General features: G+C 37.9%; 1 protein-coding gene across 7 annotated transcripts in view; it reads right to left on the bottom strand.

Annotated features, from left to right (window-relative positions):
* Positions 1-1,411: 1,411 nt before the first annotated feature.
* ARHGAP44 (Rho GTPase activating protein 44) overlaps positions 1,412-17,437 on the bottom strand; it is a 1,795,121-nt gene continuing 1,779,095 nt past the window's right edge. For 5 of the 7 annotated variants that reach the window (XM_044068802.1, XM_044068796.1, XM_044068800.1 and 2 more), the window contains one exon: positions 1,412-2,934. In XM_044068802.1, coding sequence (XP_043924737.1) covers positions 2,786-2,934 — 149 coding nt within the window. In that variant the 3' untranslated portion in view covers positions 1,412-2,785. The remainder of the gene's footprint in view (positions 2,935-17,437) is intronic. The other 2 variants (XM_044068798.1, XM_044068799.1) reach the window with 2 other exon arrangements.

Here is a 17,437-nt window from a genome sequence, read left to right as displayed (position 1 = left end):
TGTTGTCAGCAAAAGTGAAAACAAGATGAGATCACTGATAACAGATCTCTTCACAGGAACTATTTTAGACACATTGACTGTTACTTGTTTCTTTCATAATGTTTGCATCAGTGTTTGTAGTCTGCAGAAATGATCTGAAAATAATTCATGTGATGATGTATACTTGAGTAATTGCATAAGCAAGAGATGTATATCACATTAAAATACAGCTTGCAGTTAAGACTGTACTGAGTTTTGGAAATACTGACAGATAGCCTTGGGAGTAACTTCAACACTTCACATCATGTCTCACCCTAGATATTGCTTTGCAGTAGCTCATAATAATATGCATTTACATCTGCATTAAGATACGTCTCCTCGTCCTAATCACTTATGTTGCATTTACATTTTGTCCTCACTGCTTACCAACTACCAGTCTTTCTCTTGGCATGTCCGCCCGTTAGTTCCATTGTCTGGGTAAAACCATCTCAGAGGGGTCATCATCCAGGCAGTAATCAGGGTGGTTCCAGAATGTTTCTGTTTCTTTCCCAGCCTTAATGATGTGTGCACTCAGCAAGGAGCTTGAGAGGGAATGTGCAATGCACTGACAGCAGAGGATGTCCCCTCACTTTTGCAAGGGGTGTTCCTTCCAAGCCCTGCCCCTTCACCCACAGCACAAGCAGTTGTCTCGCCAGTCTCCATCAGGAAGATCACAGTTCATGCACCCCCCCCCCCAGAAGAGACGAGTGTGTCATACCCCTTCACTTCTTCACCTCCCTGCCTGGGGCCACTAATCAAAGTTCAACAGCCTGGGTTGTAGTCAGGGCTCCATCCCTCTGCACCACAGTGCCAAGCTTCATTAAATCACATTTAGCTTAGAAACTAAATATCTGAGCTCTCCTATGTCATGAGACAAAGGATCATAAAAAGAAAGTATGGTTGAATATGTACTTCAGTATTTTACCCTATATTGCCCTCTTTTATACTTTTTAACAATAGATGAAACTTGGTAATCTGTAAGTATCTCTATTCTCCAGTATAATTACCTGAATAGTATCTCTGGTGTATGTGTACAGGGAGGCATTACCGTTATTTAATTCCAAGCTCCAGTACTCTTGATTCACAGCAGATAGTGAATTCTAGCATTGTTAGTAACATTTGGTATAACGTTATTACTCCTGCAAGACAGCCATTTGCCTCTCTCAGCACTTTTACCAAATGTTATCAAGGCCCAAAGTTAGCAAGTAAAGAGAAGGGAAAAGCAGCAAAAATAAATAACAAAATGTAAAGATTTAAAGAAAGAGGAGTAAAACTTAAAATGGGAATAAAAATACACATTTGTTTTCTTTCTTTCTTCATATTACACATACAAAAACAGTCCTGTAACTGCATTTTTGTAGGCAGATGTAGTCTAAAGAGTGAGCATTATATGTAGCATTTCTCTGAATAAAATCTTTATTATAGACATCATTTACGACATATAAATCTTTAACGTATATTTTGTTTTAGCTGTAATACAGGTAACACATAACATCCGAACATGATTATTATTATTACTTGTTCTGACAGCATCTTCTATGAAGGTTCCACAGCTCAGGTTTACTGTATTCCCCCTTTCCTTCTTCCACGCGGCATACCACAGTTGCTGAACCTGTGCAAAACTTACATATCTTACCTGAAAATACTGTGAGAAGATATAACACTAGATTTTATATTATGTTTACAACTGAGATCCAGGAGCAAGTTCAAACTCTGGATTGAAATAAACACTTTGTACTATACTGTACATCTGTACATCAGTGTAACAGGAATGGCTCAAATAAGAATATTTCCATGAACACAAAAATTATATTTCCTTCCATATACAGTCAAATCAACAAAACTTTTCCATATGCCAAAATCTAGCAAATGTTTATCCTATACATTAACAAATGGCCATTCACCCATGGACCCACCACTTTAAACTCCAGTTACAGACTATATCCATACAGCTGAATGAATGCACCATCATCAAATATTAAGTGTTATTGCACACCATAAAGGCAAACAAACAAAACAATAAAAATGAACCATATAAGAGATCATAAAATGTAGTTTTGCCACTGAACCACTAAATAAAAACTTCAATAATTGAACAGTGTCCATTCTAATGACAAATTATGTATAAATTAAAGCCATTCAAATGTGCCATTTATAAAACAATGCCAGTTGAATGGTTTACAGATTTTTTTAATCTCATGATACTTTTTTGGGTGTAACATTATTAAAACCATAGACAAACTGAATACTTCTATCCTCGAAGTACACTGACAATAAGGTTTCTCATCATGTATCCTGATAAGCATCATGACAAGGGACAAGGGAAACAAATGGAATAATTTTAATACTTCATTTAAAATCAGCTGTTCAATAACAGCACAAAGTTCACAGCAGCAGCAGCATATAATGTTAATGAGTGTTGTTTCTGGGAGTACTTGGGTAGGACCATCATCAGATGATAAAAGCAAATTAACATCCCTCAGGCTTTCTACTTTCTGTAACTTGGATGATAGTAATAAAAAACAAAGGCGAGAATCAGTGCGTTCATTGCAGAATTACATCATGTGTATCATGGCATATCATGATTCTTTCCCATCTCGGGAAGTGGTATTTCTTTCCTTTAACAGTTACATGGTTGTAGTCACTGGAAGAAGATCTACATTAGATAACAGGCAGAATTCTGGTTTCTTCATATATTCTTCAGTAGTAATACAATATTAATTATATGTACAGCAATGTCACACATCAGTAAAGGTGCCTCCCTATGTCATAGGGCAGTGCTTTCTGAATCCTCATCAGAATCAGGTTTTATGCTGAAATTTGTAACAGAGATTCTCTGCATCTGCTCAAAAGGGTCTGTAACACTTGGAGTGTCTGTCTGTATATATATTGTTGGAATATCTAAGCTGGCATGTTCTGTGAACAAAAAGAAAGATGTCATTTTAAATTCTGAGTAGTACATGCACATTTTGTTTTGAATGCAGCAAAATAACGTTTTCTAAGCTGGCATAGTATTAATAGGGATGTCATAATATAACTTTGCAAATGCATAATTTTAATTTTGCAGTGCAGAGATGAATTAAGCTGCAATATTTTACTCTGTATGTAGAAAAAAACAAGATACTTTGGCATGCAGACATTACCTTTAGTGTAAGATATGTTAACATGACAACTTTCTTTAGTTGGTTGATATCAGTCTTTATTTTTGCTATTACAAATCATGAAACAGAATAAATTGTTTATTACTCCAGTAAGTCAGCCATCTGTCTTTCAAATCATGAAACAGAATAAAGTGGTTATTACTCCAGTAAGTCAGCCATCTACCTTTCTTACCACTTTTACCAAATATCATGAAACTGCTGGAATGAATCACAGAAATACTAGTTTATAATGGATTTGTATCCAGCCCAACTCACAATGTAACTTTATTTTGTTTTCAAAACATTTTCTAAGTCTAAGTTTGTTCAAATAAACAAGATTTGTTTGTCTAATACTAACTGAAGTATTCTGTAGTCTTGCAAAACATCTAATCTGCAACACAAACAAGACTTGTTTGTCTAATTCTAAGTGTAGTATTTTGCAGTTTTGCAATACATCTACAGTACTTAGCACATTGTTTAGGACATTGCACTACGTAAATGTTTTTTAACTCCTGAAAACTATTTTTACAACATTCATGGTGAAGAGCTAACAAGGGATGAAAGGTATTAGAATACTTTCTGTTATATTTAATTGAATTGGTATCCTCTGATTTCATGCCTGTGCTTATGAGTGGGAAGGCCCTCATTACATCAGCACAGGACTGAACACGTTTGGAAGGTTCAATTTTCCTGACATGGACAGACTGATTGCTCTAACGGATGACTCACACAGGCAAATGCCTAGTTCAGTCTATTATAAGTGCCACTTCAGAAGAAGCCTTGTAAAAATATGTCTAAGACAGCAGGCTGATCTACTGAGGAAAGCAGTAGAGTAAGGCACACAGAGAGGGTAGAGGCAGAGCAAATGCATCACTGAAAAAGGCAAACATTCAGGCATGATATGAGGCATGAGGACAACATGTGCACTGTGCTGAACTGGTTGTGGATGGTACTACCCATACTCATCCAGAAGCAATAGCCAACCTGCTAGCTGACAGATTTGGAGAAAGCTTTACCCCACTGTCCCCACCAGTCATCCCCCAAAGTATACCTGCCACCATTCCTCAGCCTAGTATCTCAAGAGAGTAGGTCATCTTGGCACTCTCCAAGGCCAAAAACACAGCATCAGTGGAACCAGACAACATCTCAGGTTGCCTTCTAAACAACCTAAAACATGACTAAGCAGACCCACTTAGATCCCTGTTCTACCACAACATCAAAATGGCGATGTTCCAGCAGAATGAAGGAAAGCAACAGTAATCCCTCTACACAAGGAAGGACTCATCAACTGAACCTGGGTATTATAGGCCCATAAACCTGACTAGCCTCATCTACAAGGCCATGAAAAGAATCATTATAGACCTTATTAACAAGGACATAGGTAATCTCCAAACTGTGGACTCAACCCAATTTGGATTTGTTAAAAGTAGATCATGCCTGTTAAACATGGCTGACTTCTTCGAGAAAGTCATCAAGGCCCAGGACAAGGGAAATACAGTGCATACCACCTATCTTGACCTAGACGAGGCATTTGACACAATCCCCCACTCAGGAATTATAGAGAAACTCCAGCAGTCACCAGTGGCGTACCACAGGGTTCTGTGCTGGGTCCCTTATTGTTCAGAATTTATTTCTCAGAAGTCCAGGCAAATTTGGATGGCCTATGACTGACAATTGCAAATTGGGAGCAATCATTGAGTCCCCCAATGATGTTAATATACTGCAGACAGGGTTAATAAAGACAAATGACTGGTGCCAAAGCCATGGATTAAAGATAAATGGAAAAAAATGCATTAACATTCCCATTGGGAAAGCTGAGATCCCTGCTAATTACACTACAGACAGCACCTCCCTAAATGTAGACCCAGTGGTACATGATCTGGGTGCTCAGTTTGATAGCAGTGTGAATTTTGACCACCACGTATCCACAGTAATAAGGAAATCCTTCTATGTGGCACACCTTATAAGTAAAGGCATTGCATCTAGATCTAAGAATGTTATAATTTCTTTGTACTAAGCCCTCATCAGACCAATAACCGAGTACAATGCTCCCTTTTACAATGCTCCATTTTGCATGTACCTCATCAGACACCTGCAACAACTGGAGAGACCACAGAGGTTTCTCACCAAAGAAATTACAGTGTACACAAAACAAGCTTTATGCTGAAAGACTGAAAGCCTTGTTACTGTATTTTGTCTCCTACAGGTTGCCAAGGGATGATCTGTGTCTGGCATACAGGCAGTCTCTGACCAGGACTTGATGGAAATGCTACACATTCATAAATCAAAGTGCAGGAGGGTCACTCATTCCAGGGATCTTAACCTAGCCTCTGACATGAACAAGTTATGCTGGAGAAATATATAACTCTCCCAGAGGCTGTCACTTCTCTGGAACAAGCTTCCAATTAATGTGAAACAGAGCCCCTCACTGACCCTCTTCAAATGCAACCTAGAACAATAGATAGGTGACTGCAGATTCACTCCTGGGGTGGTGCCCATGTCCCTCCTGGACAGAGGAAGTTGGCATTAACTACCCTAGTCCCTTATCTCTGTGAAATTCACTCACCTAACTGCCAACAATTGGGGCAACTCAGTATAAATATGGCTAGGCTTGTAAAGGTTCTAGGGCCATTAGCCAAGTAACCTCCTATGAAACAATGAACCTATGAATGTAAATGTAAAATTTTCAGTATTGACTGCATGCCAAGGTTAACAGCAGATAAAGCTACCAAACAAAACCACAACATTGTGTACATTTAATATGCATTAGGCATGCAGTTTCCTTAGGCTTCTGTTTGGCATCAAAGCTCCACAACAGAAAATCAAGACCCATAACTAGAAACACAAAACTACACCTAGAAGGTATTACAGTGATTATTTAGACTTGGTGTAATAACGATTAAAGTATTCTGTTGGGTGGCTTCATTTCTCTGTGTCCTTGTGATTGCGGACTATACTCCCATACTCCTGCTACAAATGCCGTGATCAGATCACCCCTGCTACTATTGTCATTATCAGTGCACCTCAAAGTAAAGAGGGTCCTCTGCTTGTAGCCACCACACACACACACACACACAGACACACATATATCTGTGATATATATATATCTATATCTATATATATATCTATATATATATATATATATATATATATATATATATGTATATATACTAACTCTGAGACTCTGAGACTGCTGTACTTTAAAGTAAGGATAATATTTAGAGGTACTGCAGACTTAGTTTCCCTTTTTCTGCTTTTGTTCTATTATGGGACTCACAGTTATGGGACTAAGCCTTCTGCTTTGTTCCTGCTCCAAAGAGCTGTAGTACACATAATGGAAGGCATGTAAAATGCTGTAAACATAATTGATTATCTATTGCTATGGGGTCAGACTCAAGAAGAATATCATGAGAGACTGATACAGCTGTTGAATACATTAAGAGACCGTCATTTAAGTTAAAAAGAGAAAATATACAATAAGGATGATGTCTCAAATACCTGGATCATAGTCTTGCATCAGATACAGAAAAAGTCAGAGCAGCAGTGCTAATATCAAAATCAGTAGACAGACAGGCATTGTAAACATTTTTAGGAATGATGCAGTATTTTGTAAATTTCATACATACGAAGTTTCAGGTAAGTAAGCCTATAAAAAAGCTGTTATGCTAACATGTAACCTGAGTCTGTAGCTATGAAAAGGAAAAAAATGAAATGCATAAAAAACTAGTTACAGGTGCTCAAAGATTAAAGTACTACTCTATGTATAAACCAGTTATGCTACACATAGATGCTGTCATGAATGGCATAACATATGTGATCTCACAAGAGAGTAGAATAGCTGCCTGTAAGTCAAGAGCATTGATAAATGTAAAGAAGAGATAGACTCAGATAAAAAAAACAAAAAACAAACTTGTAGCAATAATGTATAGATGTGAGAAATTCCATGAACATTCTTACTGTAAAGGAGGCACATGAAAACAGTCCACACATCCTTGCAGATCATATACATTCATAAGTAGGTTCTAGGCTATCAACCCAAGGTCCTAAGTAAGCCAAGCCAACAAGGTTCCCTGGCTTACGCCACCCAAGAAAGTTATTTTCCTGTGCCCTGTCAAGCAGAGCCACAGAAGTGATCCCCGGGGTGTATTTCCTATTTTCCATCCACTCATCAAGATTTTTCTTCACGAGTGCTAATGAGGAACTTTGCTTGACATAGATGGGTAGCTTGTTCCAGAGTATGGAAAGTCTCTGGGGCAGGAATCTGCCGGTTTATTGTGGTGACAAGGTTTAGGTCCCTGCAAACCAGCAGAGAATTTTGTATTATCTTCAGACTTTATGACCTGAAATTGAAATACAGACAGGACAGGAACTGCACATAGCAGATATGTTATGTAGACCGCATGTACAAGAGACACATAAACAGTTGGTAAAAGAACTACAGATTTTTGGCAATTCTGCTGTTACCTATCACTGATGAAAAAGTAAAGTAATTCAAGAGATGCACTAACTCTGACTTAGGAATGCAGTTACTGAAAAACTGAACAATGAAATAATGGCCTGAGCAAAAAGAAAGTTATGGTAGTTACATATTAACGCAACCACATTTTGAAGTTGAAATAATACGCAAGTAGCGATTTCTCCAGTTTCCAAACAGTTTCTAAGAGCAATGTTTACTTTCTGTCCCTAGTTTGTGCCTCAATATTTGGAAACAGCAGGGCACTAGGGATGCATGCCCTCAGAATGAGCTAATGTCTTAAGGGATTCCGTACTTACTGGTCTTTTTTTATTTTTTTTGTAATGTCTTTGTCTCCAGATAGTTTCCCTGTTTATCTAAGTGAATGGTACAAAAGGACTGTAGCTGTGGTCTTCATTTTAAGGTACAGTTTTCCTGTTTACTAATTTTTAGCCCCTGAAGCAGCCCGCAAATACCTGCAAAGACCTGTGGGTTTGTGTGTAGAAGCGTTTTTATGCTATGTAGTAATGTGTATGCCATTAAACATGTCCATCTGTATGTGGAAAATCGCATGCAAATTATTACATGTAGAAGGAGCACTGGAAAATAAAAGTTAAAGAAATCGTTATCACTGCTACTGATAAGCTGCTAATGTATGCCTTAATGACATCTTGCATTCAGTTGCAGATTGCTAGTAGCAGCGGTAATGATTTTCACTGCATTAGAGAGTCATTTCGCTCTAACATTACCACTTACAGCAACCTCGAAATGTGGTTGCGATAAAACGTAAGTACCAAAATTATACCCAAGACTTGAAATTCAAAGCTGACAAACTCAAGTGAGAAGACAAATACTTGAGAGTGCACATGAATCACAGTTGGGAATAGTACTGTGCAATAAGAGATGCAATGTTCAGGAATGGTGACTGGGTACAAGTAGTGCACCACTATGCCATCTGCTGTGTGTTCCATAACAACATTGCAAAGGAGAAAACGATAGCATGTGCAGTTCTAGATCACCTCTGGGGTCTGGTGAGTACTGCTTTGTTCCATTTAATAGTAGCCATGGATGTCATATGTGTAGACCATTATTCCAAATTTCCTGAAATAAACCGACAGACAAAATAAGAGTCAAATGTGATTACTAGCTTATGGTATATATTCTTCAGAATAGATACCCACTGTTGTCATATATGGTAATGCCCATAATACAAAAGTCAGGAATTCAAAAGATTTGAGTATAACTGAGAGAGCAAATATTTAATGCCCATTACATCTGATTGAGAAGATCTGCAGCAAAAGCAATGATAATTTTCAGCTTACATTTGTTTTTGGAATATAGGAATACTTCATTGTAAGGACTCAATCTCTCTTCAGCTCAATTTTGAATGCACAAAAAGCTTAAGAGTATATTAGCTACTCTAGTAACATTACTGATGTTTGAGATTCAATGCAAAACAGAGAATGTTAGAAAGAAATTATTAAATATAAAAATACTATGGTAGAAGAATACGAGATACCAGATTTACATGTTTTCCCCATGTATTTACGTTTTTCTGTTCAGACATGTGCAAGAAGTGGAACACTCACAGACATACGTTACTGAAAAGATACAAGGCTTAAACAACATATCCTACATGGTCTGACTCAAAGCCCTGTCACTATACTTGGTATCCTAAGGCTGCTAAGAGGTGACCTTGCATACAAGGCATCCTCTCATCAGCAAGTCAAATGGCATCAGAAATACTTGATTTCAAGTATCTAAACCTCTTCTGCAACATCAACAGAAAGGTTTGGAGGGACAAGTAATTCTTGCAGAAGATACTGCTGCTCTGGAACAGACTCCCCATCCATATCAAACAAAGTTCAACCCTGTCCATATTTGATTGCAACATGGATCTATGACCATGAGACGGGTAAGGCCAATCTCTAACCAAATGGGACAGGTTAATTCAAGCACAAAAAAGGAAATTTGCTAGGCTTGAAATGGAGCAACAGAAGCTAGCTGAGTATTTACCTAAGAACCTGTGTTGAAGACAAAGTAAGAATCCAGAAGTTATGAAAAGTATGTGCACTGTGTTGAATTGGATGGTGACGCATTCAAACTAAGAAGCTACATTGTTTGAGAAGGAAGATGGGAAGCTGTATAGGAGGAATCATGAACATCTGTACAAGACAATGTATCAAAGCTGAAGTTCACAGACATCATGAACATCTGTACAAGACAAATGTATCAAAGCTGAAGTTCACAGACAAACAGCAAACAGAATGGTCACAACTAATACTGTCATAAGAAATCAGAATTTATGAGAAGTGAGTCACATCACAGAGAGAGAGAGAGAGAGAGAGAGAGAGAGAGAGAGTCTACTGAAGTTGTCTTTCCAAGAAAATATGAAGTATAGTAAACATTTTCCCAAAAGGAAGATCAGATACCTTAGATCTGTAGCAAAATATTGTGCTGTCCTGTGCAGCTCTCCAATCTGGTGTCCTCTGCCAAGTTTAATTTGAGGCCAAAAAAGTTCTCTCCTTTGAGATGAGGACCAAAAAAAAAAAAGAAAGGAAAAAGGTAATGTTTTCTCCTTCAAGGTTCCTCTTTCCAAATTGTAGCAATCTACTTGTAACAAATTAACAAGAAACTTACTACAGTCTAAAGACCACACATGATGTTCAGCCCTGATTGCAAATGCAGTACCAACATTCATTTCTGAATACTGGTAGCATACTACTGAAATATTGGCATGTGCCCATCACGCTTCCTGACACATTGTGCGCAGGGGGTCACCTCTGAGATGTCTCATGTCATAATCCTGTTATGTATTCCAGATATGAAAAACCAGTTAAGAAATGGGTTGCTGAGTTCCTGTTAGAATTATTGAGGTGGGAATATGCACACACACATGCATTATGGATGTGCGCACAACTCATTTCAGCTGTAAGCTCTGTTTCTGAAGTTATCCCTATACCCCTTCTGTATTTCATACAAAGGTTTAAATTATTGACAACATTGGTACTTATTCAGAAAATTCAACAATTCTGAAGTTCCATTTTGCTATTTTTACAAGACAGAAAGTAACTGCCTGTGCAGTTACACAAACATTTTTATTTAAAGGAAAGCAAAACGTCCATGATGTTGATGCACGTAAAGCCACAAAAGTTGATAACACTCCCATACTGAACCACTGAAAGAAAAGGACATATAATGAATGTTTACAATGGAAGCTGCCACAGGTAATACTTTTCAACCAGTTACAAACGCGGTTTAACTTTTTAACTTCAGATTATAGATTTGCAGAAGAAACATGGTGCCGGACATACAAGGATATCACAACAGCTACAGACAAATGCTGGAGGTAAAGGATTGATTACTTCATTATCAAAAGAGAATGGTGAGGTAAATGCACTTCAGGTAAATACAAAAGTTAATACAACACAGGAAAGAGATGTTGCGCTATCCTCAAACTTTATTTCTGTTAGATAAATACATACATAATAAGGGACTTAAGAATATCTGTCAGTTGGAATGCATATAAGTCAAGGTCAAAATACTGAAAAATTTAACAAATAAATTATATTTGTACCTAAATGCAAAAAAACTTGGTGTTAAAATACACTAAAAAGAAGCTTTCAACATAAAGCTAGGGCTATGAATAGGGATACAATTAGTGTTATGGTGATGACTGGCATTAAGGCTAGGATTAGTATATATATAAGTAAGGGTGGTGCAGGGAATAGTAGAAGATAAGGTGATTTGTTCTTTTCTTGAAAGAGGAGGCAGCTGGTGTGTTATTTAGATAACAGCTGGGGTGGCTCAACTAGGTGCTGGGATGAATGTTTGTCTGCTTATATGCGAGCTTGGCATTTGCTGGTCCAGCATAGTCTCTAGAACCTATGCCTACTCTGTAACTTGAATGACTTTGAAATATTGAGCAGAAGATATGCAGTAATCCAATGCTGTCGCTTTGTTCTGTATCAGTACTTTTTCTGGTTCATGTACCATTAAAGGTCTGAGTGGTGAAAATGGGTGAGTGTTCTGTAACCATTTTAAATCCAGCAACGGTTCTATAGAAACAAATCATTATTGTTCTCTAAGCCTACACATTTGGGTAAACACACTGAAACTAACCTGAATGTCTCTATTTCTTTAATAGTTTTAGATTCATTCAGGATCATTGTGAGGAATGAGGATTTAGATTTTCCTCAGAAGCTGACAAAGATATAGCTTCCTTACTACCACTTTGACAGGGTTACATTGTCACTATGGTAAAGGTGCTTCAGAGTACTATATTTGCCCAGATTAGGCTTGTAGGTGGTCTGTGGATGGGGGCACTGATCCTACACATATCAATGTAGCTCGGTTCTCAACAACGTGTAGAGTACTACACTGCCTGGATTTTCAGTTTGGATGTGCTGAGTTCTCTTCTCACTTGTTGTAATAACGGGGATCCCAATAGCTTGTTATTTTTTTTGGCTTGAGTCCTTGGTGAGGATTTGTTGGTATGGAGGAGCGAAGAATGAGGAAGATCAGTGCAAGATCTGGATATTTGTTAATACTAACGACTGTGGCCTATCTAGATTATTGGCATTTTTGTCTGAGTTCTTGGCGAGGGTTTGTTGGTGTGGAGGACGGAAGAAGGAGGAAGATCACTGGCAGGATTGAAATGTTTACAGTCTGCACTTGAAGTAGCATTGCAGTAGTTGCAGACAGTTTTTTTGTTGTAATGGATGACATGACATGGAAGCAAATCAAAAGACAGAAGAAATAAGGGACTGGAGTTTTTTATCCACTTTTTGTATTCATTGTTTGAAACACCTTTAATCACTTGTGACACAGGCATACTTACATTTATAGGAAAGTAATCAAACCATATTAACAAGTTCACATTTAGGCACATTATATATCATATACATGGTTATATAATGTATAATCTAGGATTACATCAGTTATTCAATTCGTGCCTCCTCTTACTGCATTCCTCCTCCAAAACATTTTCTGCACGTACTGTTCTCACAATTTCCATTTTTTTCCTATGTAATGTAATCATACTCTTTTCTTGAAGATCCCACCTCCTGTTCTTTTATCTCTGTTACAATATTCACTTCTTTTAGTATGGTTGGTTTAGACTTTGATTTCCATTTTCAAGTAATTGCTGTTTTGATAGCCACCAGTGTTAAACTTACCAAGGCCTTACTGTGTCTAGGCAATTCACATTCTGTATCCCTGCTCAAAAAAATTATTTCGTTAGTTACACTCATTTGCCTGACCAGTATTTCTGACAGAGTACTCTGCAGTTAATTTTTAAAGTCTGCCAACTCATTACATTACCAAAACATATATTCCCAGTTACCTCTTTCTTCCCCCATCACACCTCCAACATTTGCCATCTACCTGAGGAAAAATTCTTTGTAGTCTGCTTTGGGTATAAAAGTACCTATACAAACAGTTCCAGGCAAAAATCCTGAATCCTCTAGACTTTATTGCATATTTGGGAGCCATGCACATATCTTCCCATTGTTTTGCTGTGAATTGCATTTCTAGTCTCTTTTCCCAGTGTTTTCTGACCTCCTCTGACTGATTCCTATAGTTATTGTTTAACATTGTATATGCCCTAATAATTATTCCTTTTTTAACAGCGGTTTCTGTTCTAGATTCAATTAAAAACTCAACTAGTGCAGGTCATTCACTCAGGATTCCCCTATCACTTTCTCTTTGTTTATACTCTAATATCAACCCCGGACAGGGAAAACAGTCACTAGCTTGCAATCCAAATGTCCTCTTGGCATCTTCCCATTCTATTACCATTCCTTCTGTAATCATTTGTTCCCAATAAATAGATTCCACTGCCAGCTTCCTCCAGTAAATTCCACCTCCCTCTTGTCTAATCTCTGTACTGCAAATTGCAGTCATCATATTGGTAGAATCTCCTTTCTCCATTCCAGTGTCGGCTTAGTTCTTAGTATACTTTTTGCCTCATCATCATCCCTTTGAATTACAACTTTCTTCTAGTGATCTGTACAGGGTCTTTAGATGTGTAGCTCTGAAATACCTCTTCAAATCAGGTAATCCCAAACCACTTTGATCATCTGCAAGGATCAGCTCATCCCAGTTGACTCTTGCCATATTCCCTTCCCAGATAAAATCCTTCAACTCTTTATTGGTTGCTATCCACAACTTCTCCTCTGGTTGATAAAATATGCCTGACCTGTGTATAAAATTTAAGGGACTAAAACATTTTCACTGTTTGTATCTTGCTATTCATATCCATTAAACAGAGCTTCCAATTTCTCAGTTTCTGTATTATCGTGTGTTTAGTCTCTTCCCACATATCTTTAGCTGCCATAACTGAATCCTTTTTAATCAATACTCCTGAGTACTTAATGTTATCATGCCCCTATAAATATGGGCATTGCTGGACCAATTAATGTGTGGGTACATGTCTATAGCTTTTGTTTTATCCTCATTAATTTTATATCTGAAAACAAAAACTGGAACTGTCTCAGGATATTCCACAACACAAAGATGTCCTTTTCTAGTTCCATCAGGTACAACATCTCATCTGCAAATAAAGACAACTTTTCTTGAACACCATACCAATTATATATTTAAATTATTGAGTCCTTTATTTTCTTTGCCAGTGGAACTAAACATAATGCAAATAACAAAATGGAGAGAAAACACCCCTTCCTAGTTCCTCTGTTAAGATACAATTTATCAGAGAGGAACTTTCCCACATTGATTTCTGCCTCTGATCCCTCACATATCTTTCTAATTAACCTCATTATTGTATCAGGAAATGCAAATGCTTCCATTGCCCTACTCACAAAACCCCAGCTTACTCTGTCAAATCTGCATCAAGAACCAACAATAACTGTGGTATTTTCTTACATTCTGCTATCTCCAAAAAACACATTGGTCCATATATATTAATTTTGACATCACATTTGCCATTATTTTAGCCATAAACATTTTATAATCATGGTTTAGAATTTGAAATGGGCCTATATGAAGCTGGATCAAATGGGCCTTTACTGTTATTAGGTATTGCAGCCACCACAGCTTTTTTTCCAGGATGTTGGTGCCTCTCCTCCTTTTAAAATACAGTTAAACAAAACTTTCCAGATCTTTATCACTTTCTTCCCTCCTAACTTGCAAACTTCCACTGGAATATCATCTATTCCTGGAGACTTTACTGTAGATTGGTTATATATCACCATTTTTACTTCATCTCCTCCTGTCTTAACTATTAGTTGTTAAGCATCATCTACCTATAACCTTGGCATATTTATGCCTTCCATAGATATTTCCATTTGTGCTTTTTCTTGATTTCCCTATTTTTCTGACTAGCTGTTCCAGGGCATTTGCATTGACAAAGTCCAAGAACCTCTGAGCCAGCATGTTTGTGGATGTGTATGTTTCCCAGTTGATGGTAGAATAATTAAAATCATCTACGAGTAAGGTGTTGGGCTGTAAGGAAAATGACTCCAGTAAATCCAGGTATTCAGTATGCTTTTCCTATTTCATGGTGGAGGACCTATAGCTAGCTATGATGTGGTAGGGGACTTTGCCTATAGTTAATTGGACATGGAGTAGCTCAAGAGTCATACTGTTCGACTAGTCCCAAGGTGGATTTATCCTTAATGAAGATGTGTACACCTCCTCCTTTGGTTCTTTCATGCTCAGTTTGTGGTCTGACTGTATAGAAGGCATTTTAGCCCTGCACAGCTGGGGTGCTTTTTGCACCTTTGAATCATGTCTTAGTGACTGCACAGACTTCAGCATCTTTCAAATTGAGGAGTACTTCCAGGAAGTACAGTTTCTGGTTTAGACTCCTAGCTTTAAGCAGCAGTACCTTGTGTTATGTTGGGAGGTTGGTTATTTTGACACTGCCAAAGGCAAAATACGGGTGGCTAATGCCTTTGACAGTATCCAAAATCCTAGAAAAGACAGGTGCAGACCATCTCTGGCAAAGCAGCGTGGCCTGTTGCCCATGTCTTCCCAGGCTGACAGATATTGGATCCCCTTGGACTGACACCAGAAGCTAAGGCAATTGGTAAAGTCAATCATTTTTGTCTGTATTGTGACATCATCCTTGGAGAAGGTAGAATGCTGCTGAAAGCTAGGCTTATATCTGCCTGTGACACATAATCTGAGAGCTCAGTCAGGTCTCTCTTCATGTAGTCCAGTGAGGTACGTCTCAAGTCATTCACCCCCATATGGACTATGATGGAGTCATACTGGTACTTGTGGTTGAGTGACTTGAGTGCCTGAGTGACTTTCCATATCTTGGCACTTGACAGGTAAGCTACCTGTAACCTACTTCTTATCCAGCCTGGTGAGGGGTACATCCGTTTGTCTCACAATGGAATCACCTATAACCAATACATTAGGTTTTGTGGTGTTGCTCCTTATGGGATTATCTGATGAGACACTGGTGTGCATGTATTATTATGTGCTGTGGTTGTTTTTTTGCATTATGTGTGTAAGTGTTTTCTGTTAGAGTGGCCTCTGATCTTTTAGTAAGTTACTACAGAGTACCTCCACATATGTGAGTTTGTGTCATGTCCTTATTTAATGTGAAAAGTGTGTGTGTGCTGACAGCCTGTTTGGCATTCGTTCTTATGTGAGAGTCTCATCTCCAATTTCATAGTGTAACTACATCTCTCACAGAAAGTATTCATTTGTTTCAAGAGTAAGTGGTTGTCAATATACATAAGAAAATGGCTACATTGCCTCAGGATGGGCTGAAGTTGATCAATAAGGCAACACTGCTCAGTGCGCAACTGAGTTGCACCTAGAGCAGCAGAAAAGCCTGGAAGGGTTTCATTGACAGTTATTAAGGGAAAAACTCAGATTCTAGGCTTTTGTGTCTATACAGGGCACTGCTAACTGCAGATACACAAAGAGCAGCACCATGCAAATGTGAAGCTTAAATATGAGCAAAGAGAAATAAATTTTAAGTTAACTACCAATCAGGAGCACACACAATAAGCCCTCCACCACCAATCCACAACTCAGGTTAGATCAGCATACGTCTACCACAAGGGTGCAGAAAAACACTTTCTTAATGTAGAATAGCTGGTTTGGAGCCCAAGTGTAAGAAGACCACATAGAGTACCTACAACAGCCCTACAACTAAGAGATACAAAGTAACACAGTGCAATTCATTACTTAAAGCAGCTGCAGACAGTACAGTTTTTTGAAACTGTCAAAGTACACTCAAAGTATATAAGAAAAGTGCAAAAAATAATTAGAGTCCTTTTGTGTGCTTCCCAGCTCAGATGGACCAGGTAAATACCTACTGCCTTAGATGAATATTCCCAATCCTCCTAATGTAAAAGCACAGTAAAGCAGTGTTCAGAGTGAAATGCTACCGCAAACTTAAAAGATACAAAATGCTACTACAAACAAACTTGATACAGACCCAGCAGTGTACTTTAAACACCTTATAAAAGTGTGATCATTCAAAAGTGCTTTGTTTTGTACAGATGAGCCAAGAACCACTTAATTGTACTGAATTTATATTGCTACTAAAAACAAGATAAGTTTATTAATAAGCCCTCCAGCCAATAAAACTACATGCAGAAATAATAAGTGCTTCCCCAACCTAAACAGACCAGGTTACCTCCCAGTGCACTAGATGGAAAATCCACTGACCTCTTGATGCAAAAACAAGTTCTTGCTAAAGTATAAAAATACACTACTTTATCCAACAGCTAGTTAGATAATGAATTCAGAGCAATGAATTCAGTAGAGCAGACAATGAGAGGCAAAATGCACTTTTTCAATATAAGCACAAGAAAAGGCAAATACATAATTCAAGATATCAACG

The sequence above is a fragment of the Protopterus annectens genome, chromosome 4.part0 (genome assembly GCF_019279795.1).
Source record: "Protopterus annectens isolate FY-2018-M chromosome 4.part0, PAN1.0, whole genome shotgun sequence".
In the NCBI taxonomy this organism is placed as follows: domain Eukaryota; kingdom Metazoa; phylum Chordata; order Ceratodontiformes; family Protopteridae; genus Protopterus; species Protopterus annectens.
This window is presented reverse-complemented; position numbering and strand designations above follow the sequence as displayed.